General features: G+C 48.4%; 1 protein-coding gene across 1 annotated transcript; it reads left to right on the forward strand.

Annotated features, from left to right (window-relative positions):
- Positions 1-421: 421 nt before the first annotated feature.
- Positions 422-13,555, forward strand: tk2 (thymidine kinase 2). The gene is made up of 10 exons (XM_078400715.1): positions 422-602; positions 2,790-2,833; positions 3,636-3,710; positions 4,471-4,524; positions 6,480-6,569; positions 7,754-7,827; positions 8,810-8,898; positions 9,904-9,983; positions 10,363-10,443; positions 11,784-13,555. Exons 1-10 carry the CDS (start codon positions 512-514, stop codon positions 11,886-11,888), a joined length of 783 nt encoding a protein of 260 aa, XP_078256841.1. The 5' UTR covers positions 422-511; the 3' UTR covers positions 11,889-13,555.
- The last annotated feature ends 260 nt before the right edge of the window (positions 13,556-13,815 follow it).

Consider the following 13,815-nt stretch of genomic DNA (forward strand, 5'->3'; position numbering starts at 1 on the left):
GAAGTCTGAATTCAAGAGTGTATTTTTGAACATTTAGATATTATCATATCATATATCATATATCATATATATACAGCCGGAAACAGGCCTTTTCGGCCCACCAAGTCCGTGCCGCCCAGCGATCCCCGTACATTAACACTATCCTACACCCACTAGGGACAATTTTTGCATTTACCCAGCCAATTAACCTACATTAACCTACAATTAACCTGTGAGCGTCACCGCCTCTCCATCAGGTCTCCAGTCTGAAATGTTGTTTTACTCTCCACCGATGCTGACTGACCCACTGAGTGCTTCCAGCGTTTCTTGTTCATGTTTCAGACTGGCAGCCTCTGTGGTTCAGCGACTGCCCACTATTGTTTGTATGTAAAGTTGTTGTTCCCTCACAGCGGAGCAGGAGCAGTGAGGATGTTGCATTGTGACCGTTCACGGGGCGGGCCGGCTCAAGTGCTTCCGAGTCGGCCGCGCATTATAGGGCTCCGGCTCCCGGTTCTTTGACCAGATCTGTACGATGTGTGTACGGAAGCTGTGGAAGATGGCTCTGTGGTGCTGGAGGCGATGTTGGCAGCTGCTGAAACTGACCAGCCGCCGCGGCTTTGCAGGTAACGTGTGTTCAGGAAGGATAGACACAAAATGCTGGAGTAACTCAGAGACACACGCAGCAACTGTGGAGAGTGGGAATGGGTCCAGAACCTTCTTCAGACTGGTCAGGGGAGAGGGAAACGTGAGATCCACACACAGTGATGAAGAGAGATATATAGTAGAACATAGATAATGGAAGTTATGCAAAAATGTGTCGAGTCAGAGAAGAGGAGGAACCAGTCTATCCGTCTATCTCTCGACCTATTGCCTTTGTTTGTGTTTCAGGGTGTGTGTTTTTCTTTGTGTCTGTCTGTCTGCATTTGGTCTGAAGAAAAGTCCCGCCCCGAAACGTCACCTATTCCTTCTCCCCAGAGATGCTGAGTTGCTCCAGCATTTCGTGTCTTATCTTGTATGTGTGGAGTTATACTGTTGCCAACTGGAGCGTTGTGCAACGTGGCTGTGGCAGCTTCCAGCACACTACACCAACCAGTTGCCAGTCTTTGTCCCATCCCCACCCCTCTTTTCCATTTGCCCTCCCCTCCAACGCTCTCAAGAAAACAATCTGACCAACTTTCTTGTAGCTAACACCCTCTAAGTCTAATCCATTCCAAATGGCAATTTTCTCAATCGCCGCCCTGATTAATTTATTTAATAACTGCTTTTAAGGTCACTTGGTTTAAGATGAGATGGGAAATCTTACAGGGGACCTGAGGGGCAGCGTGGAAACAGACCTTGCAGCCCACCGAGTACACGCCGCCATCGATCACCCGTTCACACTAGTTCTATGTATACAGTTCAGTACAAGTGTCACTATACATAAACACTTGGATACACCTTGGATAAGCATCTCAGACATAGTACAAGTGTATAGCTACAGTACACTGTGTCCGTATACGGAGCCGCCGGATTTGGCACTATTTTCAACATGCCCCATCTACACTAGTCCCACCTGCCCACACCGACCAACATGCCCCATCTACACTAGTCCCACCTGCCCACACCGACCAACATGCCCCATCTACACTAGTCCCACCTGCCCACACCGACCAACATGCCCCATCTACATTAGTCCCACCTGCCCACACTGACCAACATGCCCCATCTACATTAGTCCCACCTGCCCACACCGACCAACATGCCCCATCTACACTAGTCCCACTTGCCCACACCGACCGGCATGCCCCATCTACACTAGTCCCACCTGCCCACACCGACCAACATGCCCCATCTACACTAGTCCCACCTGCCCACACCGACCAACATGCCCCATCTACATTAGTCCCACCTGCCCACACCGACCAACATGCCCCATCTACACTAGTCCCACCTGCCCACACCGACCAACATGCCCCATCTACACTAGTCCCACCTGCCCACACCGACCAACATGCCCCATCTACACTAGTCCCACCTGCCCACACCGACCAACATGCCCCATCTACACTAGTCCCACCTGCCCACACCGACCAGCATGCCCCATCTACACTAGTCCCAACTGCCCACACCGACCAACATGCCCCATCTACACTAGTCCCACCTGCCCACACCGACCAACATGCCCCATCTACACTAGTCCCACCTGCCCACACCGACCAACATGCCCCATCTACACTAGTCCCACCTGTCTGTATTTGTCCCACATCCCTCTAAGCCTATCCTTTCCATGTACCTCTCCAATTTTTTTAAATGTTATGATGGTAGCTGCCCTCAACTACCTCCTCCAGCAGCTCGTTCCATATACCCACCACCCTTTGTGTGAGAAAAAAATGTTACCCCTCAGGTTCCTCTTAAATCTCCCCCCCCCCCCCCTTAACCCTGTGAACTCTGGTTCTCGATTCCTCTACTCTGGGCAAAATACTGTGTGTCTGCCCGATCTATTCAGTGTTCTGACCTTGTGAACATTGGTGATCTTTATGCAGTGATTGTAACTACTCCATCAGGCCAGTGTGTGCAAGGCCACACTATTCATGTCCTCATGCAGCCATTGAGGGGAGTTGCTGGCAACGACAGCAAAATCCTGTTGTGAAACCACGGTGTTTTACAGAAATGGCCTCCTGTCACTGTTTCCCACTGGTATCTACACTGCGTTCCTCTCTCCCTCTCCATCACCCCAGCCTGTGTCACCCCCCCCACCCCATCACTCTGTCAGCCTGTGACCTCTCCCTGTTTTCTATTTATCATCTAAAATGGGTCTCTGTATTTTCCAGCCCGGTTTCTCAGCGGTGGATTGGTGAAGGATAAGAAGTTGGTGGTACGTATCATTAACCCCTGTAGTACGTGCACAGTGTAATAAATGAAGTTGGGGTACCGAACAGCAAGAGTACTTTGGGGGTCTGAATGGCCTTTAGACTTTAGTGATACAGCGCAGAAACAGGCCCTTCGGCCCTCCGAGCCGATGCCGACCAGCGATGTGCACGGTGTGAACTTGTATGGGGAGAGATTTGGCTAATGCACTATTGTGCAAGTCACAAACTACATTGGTTCCTGTTACAACTCACTGATTCAACGATACTTTATTGTCACATATACAGTTAAATTCTTTGTTTTTGCATACAAAGTGCACAAAAGAGTGTTGTCGACAAAGTTACAAAAAGTACTCGTTATAGTAATGGCCCCTTGCTGTTCTCGCCCCTCCCCACCCCACCCCACCCCCACACCGGGTCCCTCGCTGTTCTCTCCCCCCCCCCCACACCGGGTCCCTCGCTGTTCTCTCCCCCCCCCACACCGGTTCCCTCACTGTTCTCGGTGCCCCCCACCCACCCACCCCCACACTAGTTCCCTCGCTGTTCTCGGCGGCGCTGCTCGTCCACCTCGACCCGATGCCGGGACTCTGAGCTCACTCTGAGCTCATCCTGTGGGTGCCTTTAGCCGCGCGCGGCACCCTCTCACATTAAACCTATGTCCCCTGGTTCTTGATTCCCCTTTCCAGGGGACAAGACTCCTGAGGAGGATGTTCTGTGCTGAGTTTCCTAGGCCCCACTGTGGGTTCCGCTCTCTGGAACATGGCTTCTGATGACGGAACGCGGTAGTTTTGCTCTTGTGCTTCATTTCAGATCTGTGTTGAAGGGAACATTGCAAGTGGAAAGACTACCTGCCTGCAATACTTTGAAAAGTATAACAACATTGAGGTAAGCAAGAGCCCAAGTGAAGGAGTTTAGTTCATTCCTAGATTGTAAGCAGTGTTGCCCGGATTTGGGAAACTTTCCTCGCATGTGGAATCTAGAATTCTTGGGCGCCACTGACTGTGGGAATATTCAAGGCCGAAGTTGATGGCGTTTGTTTGGTTCGGGGATGCAGAGCAAGGAAGGGTGAATGATTGAATGGTGCAGTAGTCTGGATGGGCAGAATGGTCTATTTCTGCTCCTATGACATGAACATGAATGAAGTTGGGGTACAGAACAGCAAGAGTGCTGGGGGCCGAATGGCCTTTAGACTAGAGATTAATGTGATAGTCCCCTTGCCCAGTGTGTGACAGTCACAGGCTCTCATGTCTCTGCTGTTGTGGAGAGGACGTTTCCACTAGTGGGAGAGTCTAGCACCAGAGGGCATAGCCTGAGAATAAAAGGGCATATGTTTAAAAAGATGAGGAGGAATTTCTGTAGTCAGAGGGTGCTGAATCTGTGGAATTCATTGCCACAGGTGGCTGTGGAGGCCGTCATTGGGTATTTTTCAGGCAGAGATGGATAGATTATTGATTAGTACGGGTGTCAGGGTTTATGGGGACAAGGCAGGAGGATGGGGTTGAGAGGGAAAGATAGATCGGCCATGATTGAATGGCGGAGTAGACTTGATGGCCCGGCTGGCTTAATTCTGCTCTTGTAACTTATGAACTTATGATCTCCTGCTGTGACAGCGCAGTGATGTTGTTCGTTCCATGTGTTGCCTCAGGTACTACTGGAGCCGGTGTCAAAGTGGAGGAACATCTGGAATCACAACCTGCTGGTAATGCTACGTTACACTCATCGTAGTTTAGTTTAGAGATACAGCATGGAAACAGGCCCTTCGTCCCACTGAGTCTGTGCTGACCAGTGATGACCCGTACACTAGCGCTATCCTACACACGAGGAACAATTTACAGAAGCCAATTAACCTACAAATTGTAATCATGTATAGTCTTTTCTTGACTGAATTTCACGTGACAGTAATAATTTGAATTATCCTGATGTGAATGAATTTGGTTGATGTCTGTACCAACCAGCGATCACCCATACACACTACTTATATCTTACATACTAGGGGCAATTTACAGGACCTGCATGTCTGTGGAGTGTGGGAGGAAACCGGAGCACCATGCGCTCACATTGAGAATGTGCAAACTCAGCACCCATAGTCGGGATCGAACCCTGGTCTTTGGTATTGTAAGGCAGCAACACTGTGCAGCCCTATTTATTTATTGATGTAACTATCATTACTGAACACTGTTTACTCTGGTGTTCGCTGTGAAAGCCCTACTCTGGTTTGACTTTCCTGAATCAGACCATTCACACTCATCAAGCCTGCTATTGAGGGCGTGCAGCGTAGGTTCACTAGGTTGATTCCCGGAATGGCGGGACTGTCGTATGTTGAAAGGCTGGAGCAATTAGGCTTGTATACACTGGAATTTAGAAGGATGAGGGGGGATCTTATTGAAACATATAAGATAATTAGGGGATTGGACACATTAGAGGCAGGAAACATGTTCCCAATGTTGGGGGAGTCCAGAACAAGGGGCCACAGTTTAAGAATAAGGGGTAGGCCATTTAGAACGGAGATGAGGAAGAACTTTTTCAGTCAGAGAGTGGTGAGGGTGTGGAATTCTCTGCCTCAGAAGGTAGTGGAGGCCAGTTCGTTGGATGCTTTCAAGAGAGAGCTGGATAGAGCTCTTAAGGATAGCGGAGTGAGGGGGTATGGGGAGAAGGCAGGAACGGGGTACTGATTGAGAGTGATCAGCCATGATCGCATTGAATGGCAGTGCTGGCTCGAAGGGCTGAATGGCCTACTCCTGCACCTATTGTCTATTGTCTATCAGACCACCTGCACTTACCTCGATCGATCAAACCAGGATATCATTTACAGTGCTGTTCTCAGTCTGCAGAGGCCAGCATCTAAAAGTGGTAAACCCAAGGCTTGGCACAGGCAATAGACCCCACGGATGTTCACTGATTGGTGTTGTCTCTCTGGCCTTTACTTTAGTTTATTGTTGTCGCGTGTACCGAGGGTGGCACGGTGCTGCTGCTTTACAGCGCCAGAGACCCAGGTATAATCCTGACTTTGTGCTCTCGGTATGGAGTTTGTGCGTTCTCCCTGTGACCACATGGGTTTTCTCCGGGTGCTCCGGTTTCCTCCCACATTCCAAGGACGTACACATTTGTAGCTTAATTGGCTTTGGTAAAATTGTAAATTATCCAGAGTGTGTAGAATAGAACTAGTACTTGGGCTGATTGCTGGTCAGTGCAGACTCGTTGGGCCAAAGGGCTTGTTTCCACGCTGTATCTCTGAAGTTTAAAGTAAAGTCTACAGTGAAAAGTTTTTTTGTTGCATGTTATCCAGTCAGCGGAAAGACTATACATGGTTACAATCAAGCTGTCCGCAGTGTACAGATGCAGGACAAAGGGAGTAACGTTAAGTGCAAGTCCGATTATAGATAGTCAGAGGGTGTACAATGAGGTAGATGGTGGGTCAGGACTGCTCTCTAGTTGGTGAGAGGATGGTTCAGTTGCCTGATAGCAGCTGGGAAGAAAGCCGAGGGAGGTGAGATCATGCTGAGAGTATCCGGCAAGAATCTCCCATCAGTTATTCTTCTTCCTTTGAAGTTGAACATTTAACCCAAAGAGACGAGTGGGGGGATGTACACTTGCTCACTGAGGCTCGGGGAACTTAACTCTTCATCTGTTAACACCCCGACCGTTTCCTGGCAGGGGCTGATGTATGAAGATCCCTCGCGCTGGGCGATCACATTCCAGGCCTACGTACAACTCACCATGTTGCAGCATCACAGTCGGCCTCAGGTACTTCGCCATACGCAAGGTATCTTCTAAATGCCATTTTCAATGCTTTATTATCACCTGTACCCAGGTAAAAGTGGGATCTGTTTTTTTCTTGCATGCAGACCAGTGTGATTATTGCCATACATAAGGGAAATAAGTACAGAATGCATGGAGACAGCTCGCTGAGTCCTCATACAAGAGTCGCCATGTTTTTGAGCCATTTCACATTCCCAGCTGTAGCTTGGCCATAAAGGCCCGTTGCAGCCATCGCCTCCATCTGGTCATCCCGTGAACCGTCGTCTCTCTCCTCGTCCGTCCACCTTCAAACTCCGTGCTCCGGGGGTGTCTCCCACAACCAACCTTGGGCGCAGAAGTTAAGCCCCTCACCAGTTCTTCTTGCCGACCCTTGTCCAGCGTCCACCACCGTCTATTTTCACCAATGACTTGTGTTTGGAAAAAGACACAAAGTGCTGGAGTAACTCAGCGGGTCCAGCAGTACCTCTGGAGAACATGGGTAGGCGACGTTTCGGTTGGGGACCATTCTTGACCCGAAAGGTCACCTAGTCATGTTCTCCAGAGATACTGCCTGATGCATGGAGATCCTCCAGCAGTTTGTGTTTCCTTTGGTGAACCAGCATCTGCAGTTCGCTGTGTCTACTTTTGTGTGGAAGTTATTACCACATATGTCGATGTTCTTGGTTCTACTGTGTAAATGGGTGGGGACGTGTAAGAAAAATTCAAGTTAAAGTTACAAGGGGTGGCACTATCGCCGAGGGTCTGACTAACGGAACGGTTTGAAGATGTTGAGACTTTCTAGAAAAGTGAAGCTGAGCAATGTCTAGATTGAGGTCTTTAACGTCGGGCAGATGTGCAGCACAGCTGGAAGAAACGCTCCCTCACCGATACCCAGGTTCAATCCCGCCCTCCGATCCTGTGTGTGTGGAGGTACCATCGCAACATGGTACCCATCGTACATGGATAGGAAAGGTTTGGAGGGATATGGGCTAAATGCAGGCAGGTGGGACTAGTGCAGTTGGGGTATGCTGGTCAGTATGGGCAAGTTGGGACTAGTGCAGTTGGGGCATGCTGGTCAGTATGGGCAAGTTGTGACTAGTGCAGTTGGGGCATGCTGGTCAGTATGGGCAAGTTGGGCTGAGAGGCCTATATCCACGCCTATAACTCTGTCTTGTTACATTTGTCTTCAGACAATGCCGGTCCGAATGATGGAGAGGTCCATTCACAGTGCCAAGTACATCTTTGTGGAGAACCACTACAGAGGGTAAACAATGTCCAGTGTGCACATTGGACAACAAATCTACTCCCAACTCCCACTCCCGCAAAATCTACTCCCACTCATTATCCAGGGCGACACGGTAGATTGGAGCATCTGGTCAGTATGGGCATGTTGGGCCGAAGGGCCTGTATCCATGCTCTGTAATGTTATGACAATGCTGCCTCTTACAGACTGAGAAGGTTAGAAGCTTTTAAACCTCCTTCATATTGGAATTGTCAAGTGTTGTGACAGGTGTACCAAGCTGATTGATGTCATGTGTACCTAGATACAACAGAAAAACGAAGTTTGCAAGTTGTCCGGTTAAACCATGCCGTACCTGAGTACAATCAAGCCATACACAAGTACAACAGGTAGTGCGGAGAGAAAAATACCAGACAGTAGAATATAGTTGCGGAGAAAGTGCTGATAAAAACAACAACATTTATGGCTGAGCAAGAACTGCATTGACAAAGATGCCAACTCCCAGCTGAAACATTAAACCACAGCCTTACCCGTCCTAAGCTACAGAGCACCAAGGCTCAATACAGCAAAGAGAGACATAAAGTACTGGAGTAACTCAGCAGGTCAGACAGCATCGCTGGAGAAAAAGGATGGGTGACATTTCGAGTCTCGTACCTTCTTCAGACTGGAGAAGAGACTGGACTGAGACGAGACCGGACTGAGAAGAGACAGACTGGAACTGACCCGATGTCGGCTGTGGTGTTGGAAGGTGTGGCTGAGGAAGCGTCTAGGGGTTACATCGGCAGTCTGGTAGGTCGGTAGATACGTCAGCTATAACCAAAATCTGTTATATAGACATCTGTAAAACCAAGAGTTCACTGTACCACCTTTGAACTAAGCTAACACTCGATATAGAGGTTTAGCTTAATTATTGTCACGTGTACCGACTCCGGTTTCTTTCAATGTTTACTGTTCTCCTGATGATGTGTAGATGAGTTGTGAGACTGGGACAATTCACTCTTTGCAGCTCCGTCATGCCACCTGTAGACTACGCCGTGCTGTCCGAGTGGTTTGAATGGATCATAGCAAACATCAACATTCAAATTGACTTGATAGGTAAGAGCAATGTTTGCTCATGTGACAGTACATGGCCATACTGTGTAATGGCACCTCTAACATAACACATGTATTCATTCATCATGACTCGCCAATGGATAACATCAGGGAATGAATTGGGCCATTTACTTGTTCAGACTTGGACTTTAGTTGTTATATTGCAAGTTAAAGTATCCCCGCTGTGGGGAACACACATGGTATTGGCTCCATATTCCTCTGAGGGATAGTGGTGCAGCAGTAGAGCTGTTGCCTCTCAGTGCCGAAGACCCGGGTTCGATCCTGACCACAGGTGCTGTCTGTACAGAGTTTGCACGTTCTCCCTCTACACGATCAATCCACCCCTCAGGTCCTGGTGTCCCAACACATGCAAAGAAATGCAAATCTACCCTCGCATCTCAGGCAAAATTAAATCCAGTTGCAACTGTGCAAATCCAAAACTAGTCTTCCCGTGAAGCCCCTTGTTATTTTCTGCTCCTCCAAGGGTTTTAGGTATCGCTGACCATATCCCGTATTTACGGTGAGTGGGTGGCACCGTGGTGAGCAGGCAGCATGGTGGCACAGTCGAGTTGTTGCCCTACAGCGCAAGAGACCCGGGTTCAATACTGACTTCTCCCTATAACCACGTGGGTTTTCTCCGGGTGCCCCGGTTTCCTTCCACACTCCAAAGACGTGCAGGTACTTGGCTTTGGTAAAGATTGTATATTGTCCCTAGTGTGTAGGATAATGTTGGTGTACGGGGTGACCGCTGGTGGGCAGGGACCTGAGAGTTGGGTTTATCATGTATTTGGAACGAGCTGCCAGAGGAGACGGTAGATGTGGGTACCTTTCCATAAGTGGGCTGAAGGGCCTGTTTCTGCGCTATATCTCCAAAATGTAAAGTCTAAAGTAAAGCCCACCCTCGACTGTCCATGCATCCTCTCCGCTATCTAAAAGGCAACAAGACGGGGCGGGTGTATTTTAGCGGGTTTCTAAACGAGTGATAAATGTGAACCTTCTCTTCCCCAGTGTACCTGCAGACCTCACCAGAGACCTGCTCCCAGAGAATAAAGCTCAGGTGTCGGAATGAGGAGACCGCCATCCCACTGGTGAGCCGGGAGCTCGGCCGTGAAGGGATAGCATGGGGGTGAGGGAGGAATGGCATTGGTAGGAGGGTTCAAGATGAGGCAACATCAGCAACATTCAATTCGATGATTCCATGATAGTTATTGTAACACATGTACCTAACTACATTGAAATGGTTTATTTTAAACATGGGTTTATCCTCACAAAGTGTTGGAGGGCAGTGGTCTAATGATCTGTTTGGAGATGCAGCATTGAAGAAGGCCCTTCGGCCCACCATGTCCCTGCTGACCATCGATCACCCGATACTGGGGCAAGAACTGCCCACGTGCAGGGCTGAAGGGGCAGGAAACTGGCTGTTGCTGCATGGGTTTTGCTCACTGCTGCCTGTGTTCCATTTATCAGGAATACTTGGAAAGTCTCCATCAGCTTTATGAAGACTGGCTGGTCAAACAGACGTCATTCAAAGTGCCTGCGCCAGTGCTGGTGAGTAACACGAGGGCTGTAGCTGCTGGCAGCATGGGTGCTGACTCCAGTCATGTACACTGCTATGGGTTTAGAGATGGTGTCGCTGCAAGGAGAAATGTAACCTATATTAGCAAAGGAACATTGTGCACCCCTTAAACCTCTTCCTGCATCAAACGCCCAAGGCAGGCAGAACTACTGTATCAGGAAGTGCATGGACAACATCATAGACCATAAGACATCGGAGCAGAATTCGGCCATTCAGCCCATCGAGTCTGCTCCACCATTTGATCACGGCTTGCACATATTCCCCTCTCAACCCCGTTCTTCTGCCTTGTTCCCATAACCTTTGACGCCCACGTACAATAATGGTTTTTAAGAGACTTTTGGATAGGCAAATGGATTTGTCGGGAATGGGGGGGGGATATGAGTTACGTGCAGGCAGGTAAGAGTTGGTCTTGGCATGATGTTTGGCACAGGCATGATGGGTCCAAGGGCCTGTTCCTCTGCTGTATTCAGACACAGAGAGCTGGAGTAATTCAGCAGGTCAGGCAACATCTCTGGAGAACATCGATTGGTGAAGTCTCCGCTCGAGACCTAAACCTACCCGTTCCCCAGAGATGCTGCCGGACCCACTCGGTTACTCCAGTACTGTGTCCTTTTGTGTATTATCCAGCATCTTCAGTTCCTTGTTTCTTCTCTGCTGTAGTGTTCGATGGCTGGTGGTACAGGGGGTGGTGTGCTCAGGGATGTAATCGTCAGATGCATTGTTTCCACTCCCTGTTAAACCATAGAAAGCATTTTATCAGGATACATCACAGCATGGTTGGGGAACAGCTCCATCCAAGACCACAAGACATTGCAGAGAATTGTGGAGGCAGCCCAGACCATCACACAAACCAATCTCCCTTCCATTAATTACATTTACACCTCGCTCGCGCTGCCTCAGCAAGGTCACCAGCATAATCAAGGACATGTCTCATCCCGGTCACTCCTCCTTCTCCCCTCTCCAACCAGGCACAAGGTACAAAAGTGTGCAAACACACACCTCCAAATTCAGGGACAGTTTTCTCCCAACTGTTCTCAGGTAACTGAACCATCCTACCAACAACTAGAGAGCAGTCCTGAGCTACTATGTACCACATTGGAGACTCACACCATCTTTGATCGGACTTTACTGGACCTTGTCTTGCACCAAACGTTATTTGTGTTATTCCCTTTATTGTGTATCTGTACACTGTAAATTGCTCAATTGTAATCATGTATGATCATTCTGCGTGGTTAGCACGCAACAAAAGCTTTTCACTGTACCTCGCTCGGTACATGTGACAATAAACTGAACCTCAAACACTGTATTCTAGGTGATTCCTGCTGACCAGGACCTGGAGGAGATGCTGGCAGTGTATGAAGGTCACAGGGAGAGGATTCTCCACCCCAATCCCACTGGCCTGCAGCGTCAGTACTGACCAAGAGGGGCAGAAGCCTGCAACCATGAACAGTGACCAAGGACAGTCAGCCTGTCAGACAATTGGTTTACAAAATGAGAACTGGGTCGCTGTTGATTGATCAGAATCTACAGGGCTATTAGAGTTGCTGCTTCAAACGCATGATGCAAAATTTGACCACTTTGTCCAGCTGATCCACAAGCTCTGTGTGAACCTCTTCCCACCTCCCTCCTCTCACTCAGTCAGCAGATCCTAGTCCATCCAGGCTGGCTGGATGAACAGGTTAACAAGTTAACAAACCGTGTGGTTTACTCAAAGTCTGAAGAAGGGTCCCGACCCGAAACGTTACCTATCCATGTTCTCCAGAGATGCTGCCTGACCTGCTAAGCTATTCCAGCACTTTGTCTCTTTTTTGTATACCAGCATCTGCAGTTCCTTATCTGCCAGAGGAGGTAGTTGAGGCAGGTACTATAACAGCATTTAAAAGACATTTAGACATTTAGAGGGATAGACGCAAAGTGCTGGAGTAATTCAGCGGGTCAGGCAGCATCTCCAGAGGAAAAGGATGGGTGATGTTGTAGGTCGGGGCCCTTCTTCAGATGCATTTGGTTTTTCCCGATCTGAAACGTCACCTATTCCTTTTCCTCCAGAGACGCTGCCAGACCTGCTGAGTTACTCCAACACTGTATACAATCCTTGTTGACGCCTGGAGTTGTAATTGGCCACAATAAATAGCAGGGCCGTAATGGTAACTAATGTGGTCTCGCATGGATACAGCACGAAAACAGGCCCATCTGCCTATCTAGTCCATGCTCAACAAGGCCCTGTCTCATTTACCCCTGTCTGTCCCATATCCTTATTAAACCTTTCCTATCCATATACTTGTCCAAGTGTATTTTAAGTGCCGTTATAGTACCTGCCTCAACTACCTCTGGCACCTCGTTCCATATACCCACTACCCTCTGAGTGAATATGTTGTGCCTCAGGTTCCTATTAAACTTTGCCCCTCACTTTAACTATCATCAGGTTCTTCTCCTCCTCTGTGTACAAGATTGTGCATTCATCCTGTCTACACCCCCCCCCCCCCCATGATTTAATACACCTCTCCAAGATCACCCCTCAACCTTCTACGCTGCAAGGAATAAAGTCCTAGCTTGCCCAACCTCTCCCTATAGCTCAGGCCCTCGAGTCCTGGCAACATCCTCGTAAATCTTCTCTGTGCTATCATATCATATCATATATATACAGCCGGAAACAGGCCTTTTCGGCCCTCCAAGTCCGTGCCGCCCAGTGATCCCCGTACATTAACACTATCCTATACCCACTAGGGACAATTTTTACATTTACCCAGCCAATTAACCTACATACCTGTACGTCTTTCTGGCTTAATGATATCCTTTCTAGAGCAGGGTGACCAAAACTGAACACAGTACTCCAAACACAGTTTGACCTCGCCAACGTCTTGTGCAACATAACATCCCAAATTCTCTACTGTAGTCAGTACCCTGACTGATGAAGGCCAATGGACCAAACTCCTCCTTTACCAAATATTGTTTTACTGGTGTCTCACCCTACGTTAGAACATAGAACAGTATAGCACAGGAACTGACTTAATCTGACTTAATCTGCCTGTACATGTGATAATCTGAGTTTTTTACCTTCAGCCTGAATAAAATGTGTATACTGGATGAGTACAACAGATTTATTCCACAGTGGGGTTCTTCCCGTGAGGATCTCCAGATACAATGCTAGTGTCTGAAAAGATTTCAACTGGGGAGAAGGAAAGAACCACTTTTCCACAATTGTTTACTTTTTATACAGAAAGGAAAAAGGGGTGTGACAGAAATGAAATCAATGACCAATTACAATTCTAGTACAAATCCCATAGTCACAGAGAAAACAAAACCATGAATACAGGTCACATGCTTAGAAACGAAACCATTAATAT

The sequence above is a fragment of the Rhinoraja longicauda genome, chromosome 6 (assembly GCF_053455715.1).
Source record: "Rhinoraja longicauda isolate Sanriku21f chromosome 6, sRhiLon1.1, whole genome shotgun sequence".
In the NCBI taxonomy this organism is placed as follows: domain Eukaryota; kingdom Metazoa; phylum Chordata; class Chondrichthyes; order Rajiformes; family Arhynchobatidae; genus Rhinoraja; species Rhinoraja longicauda.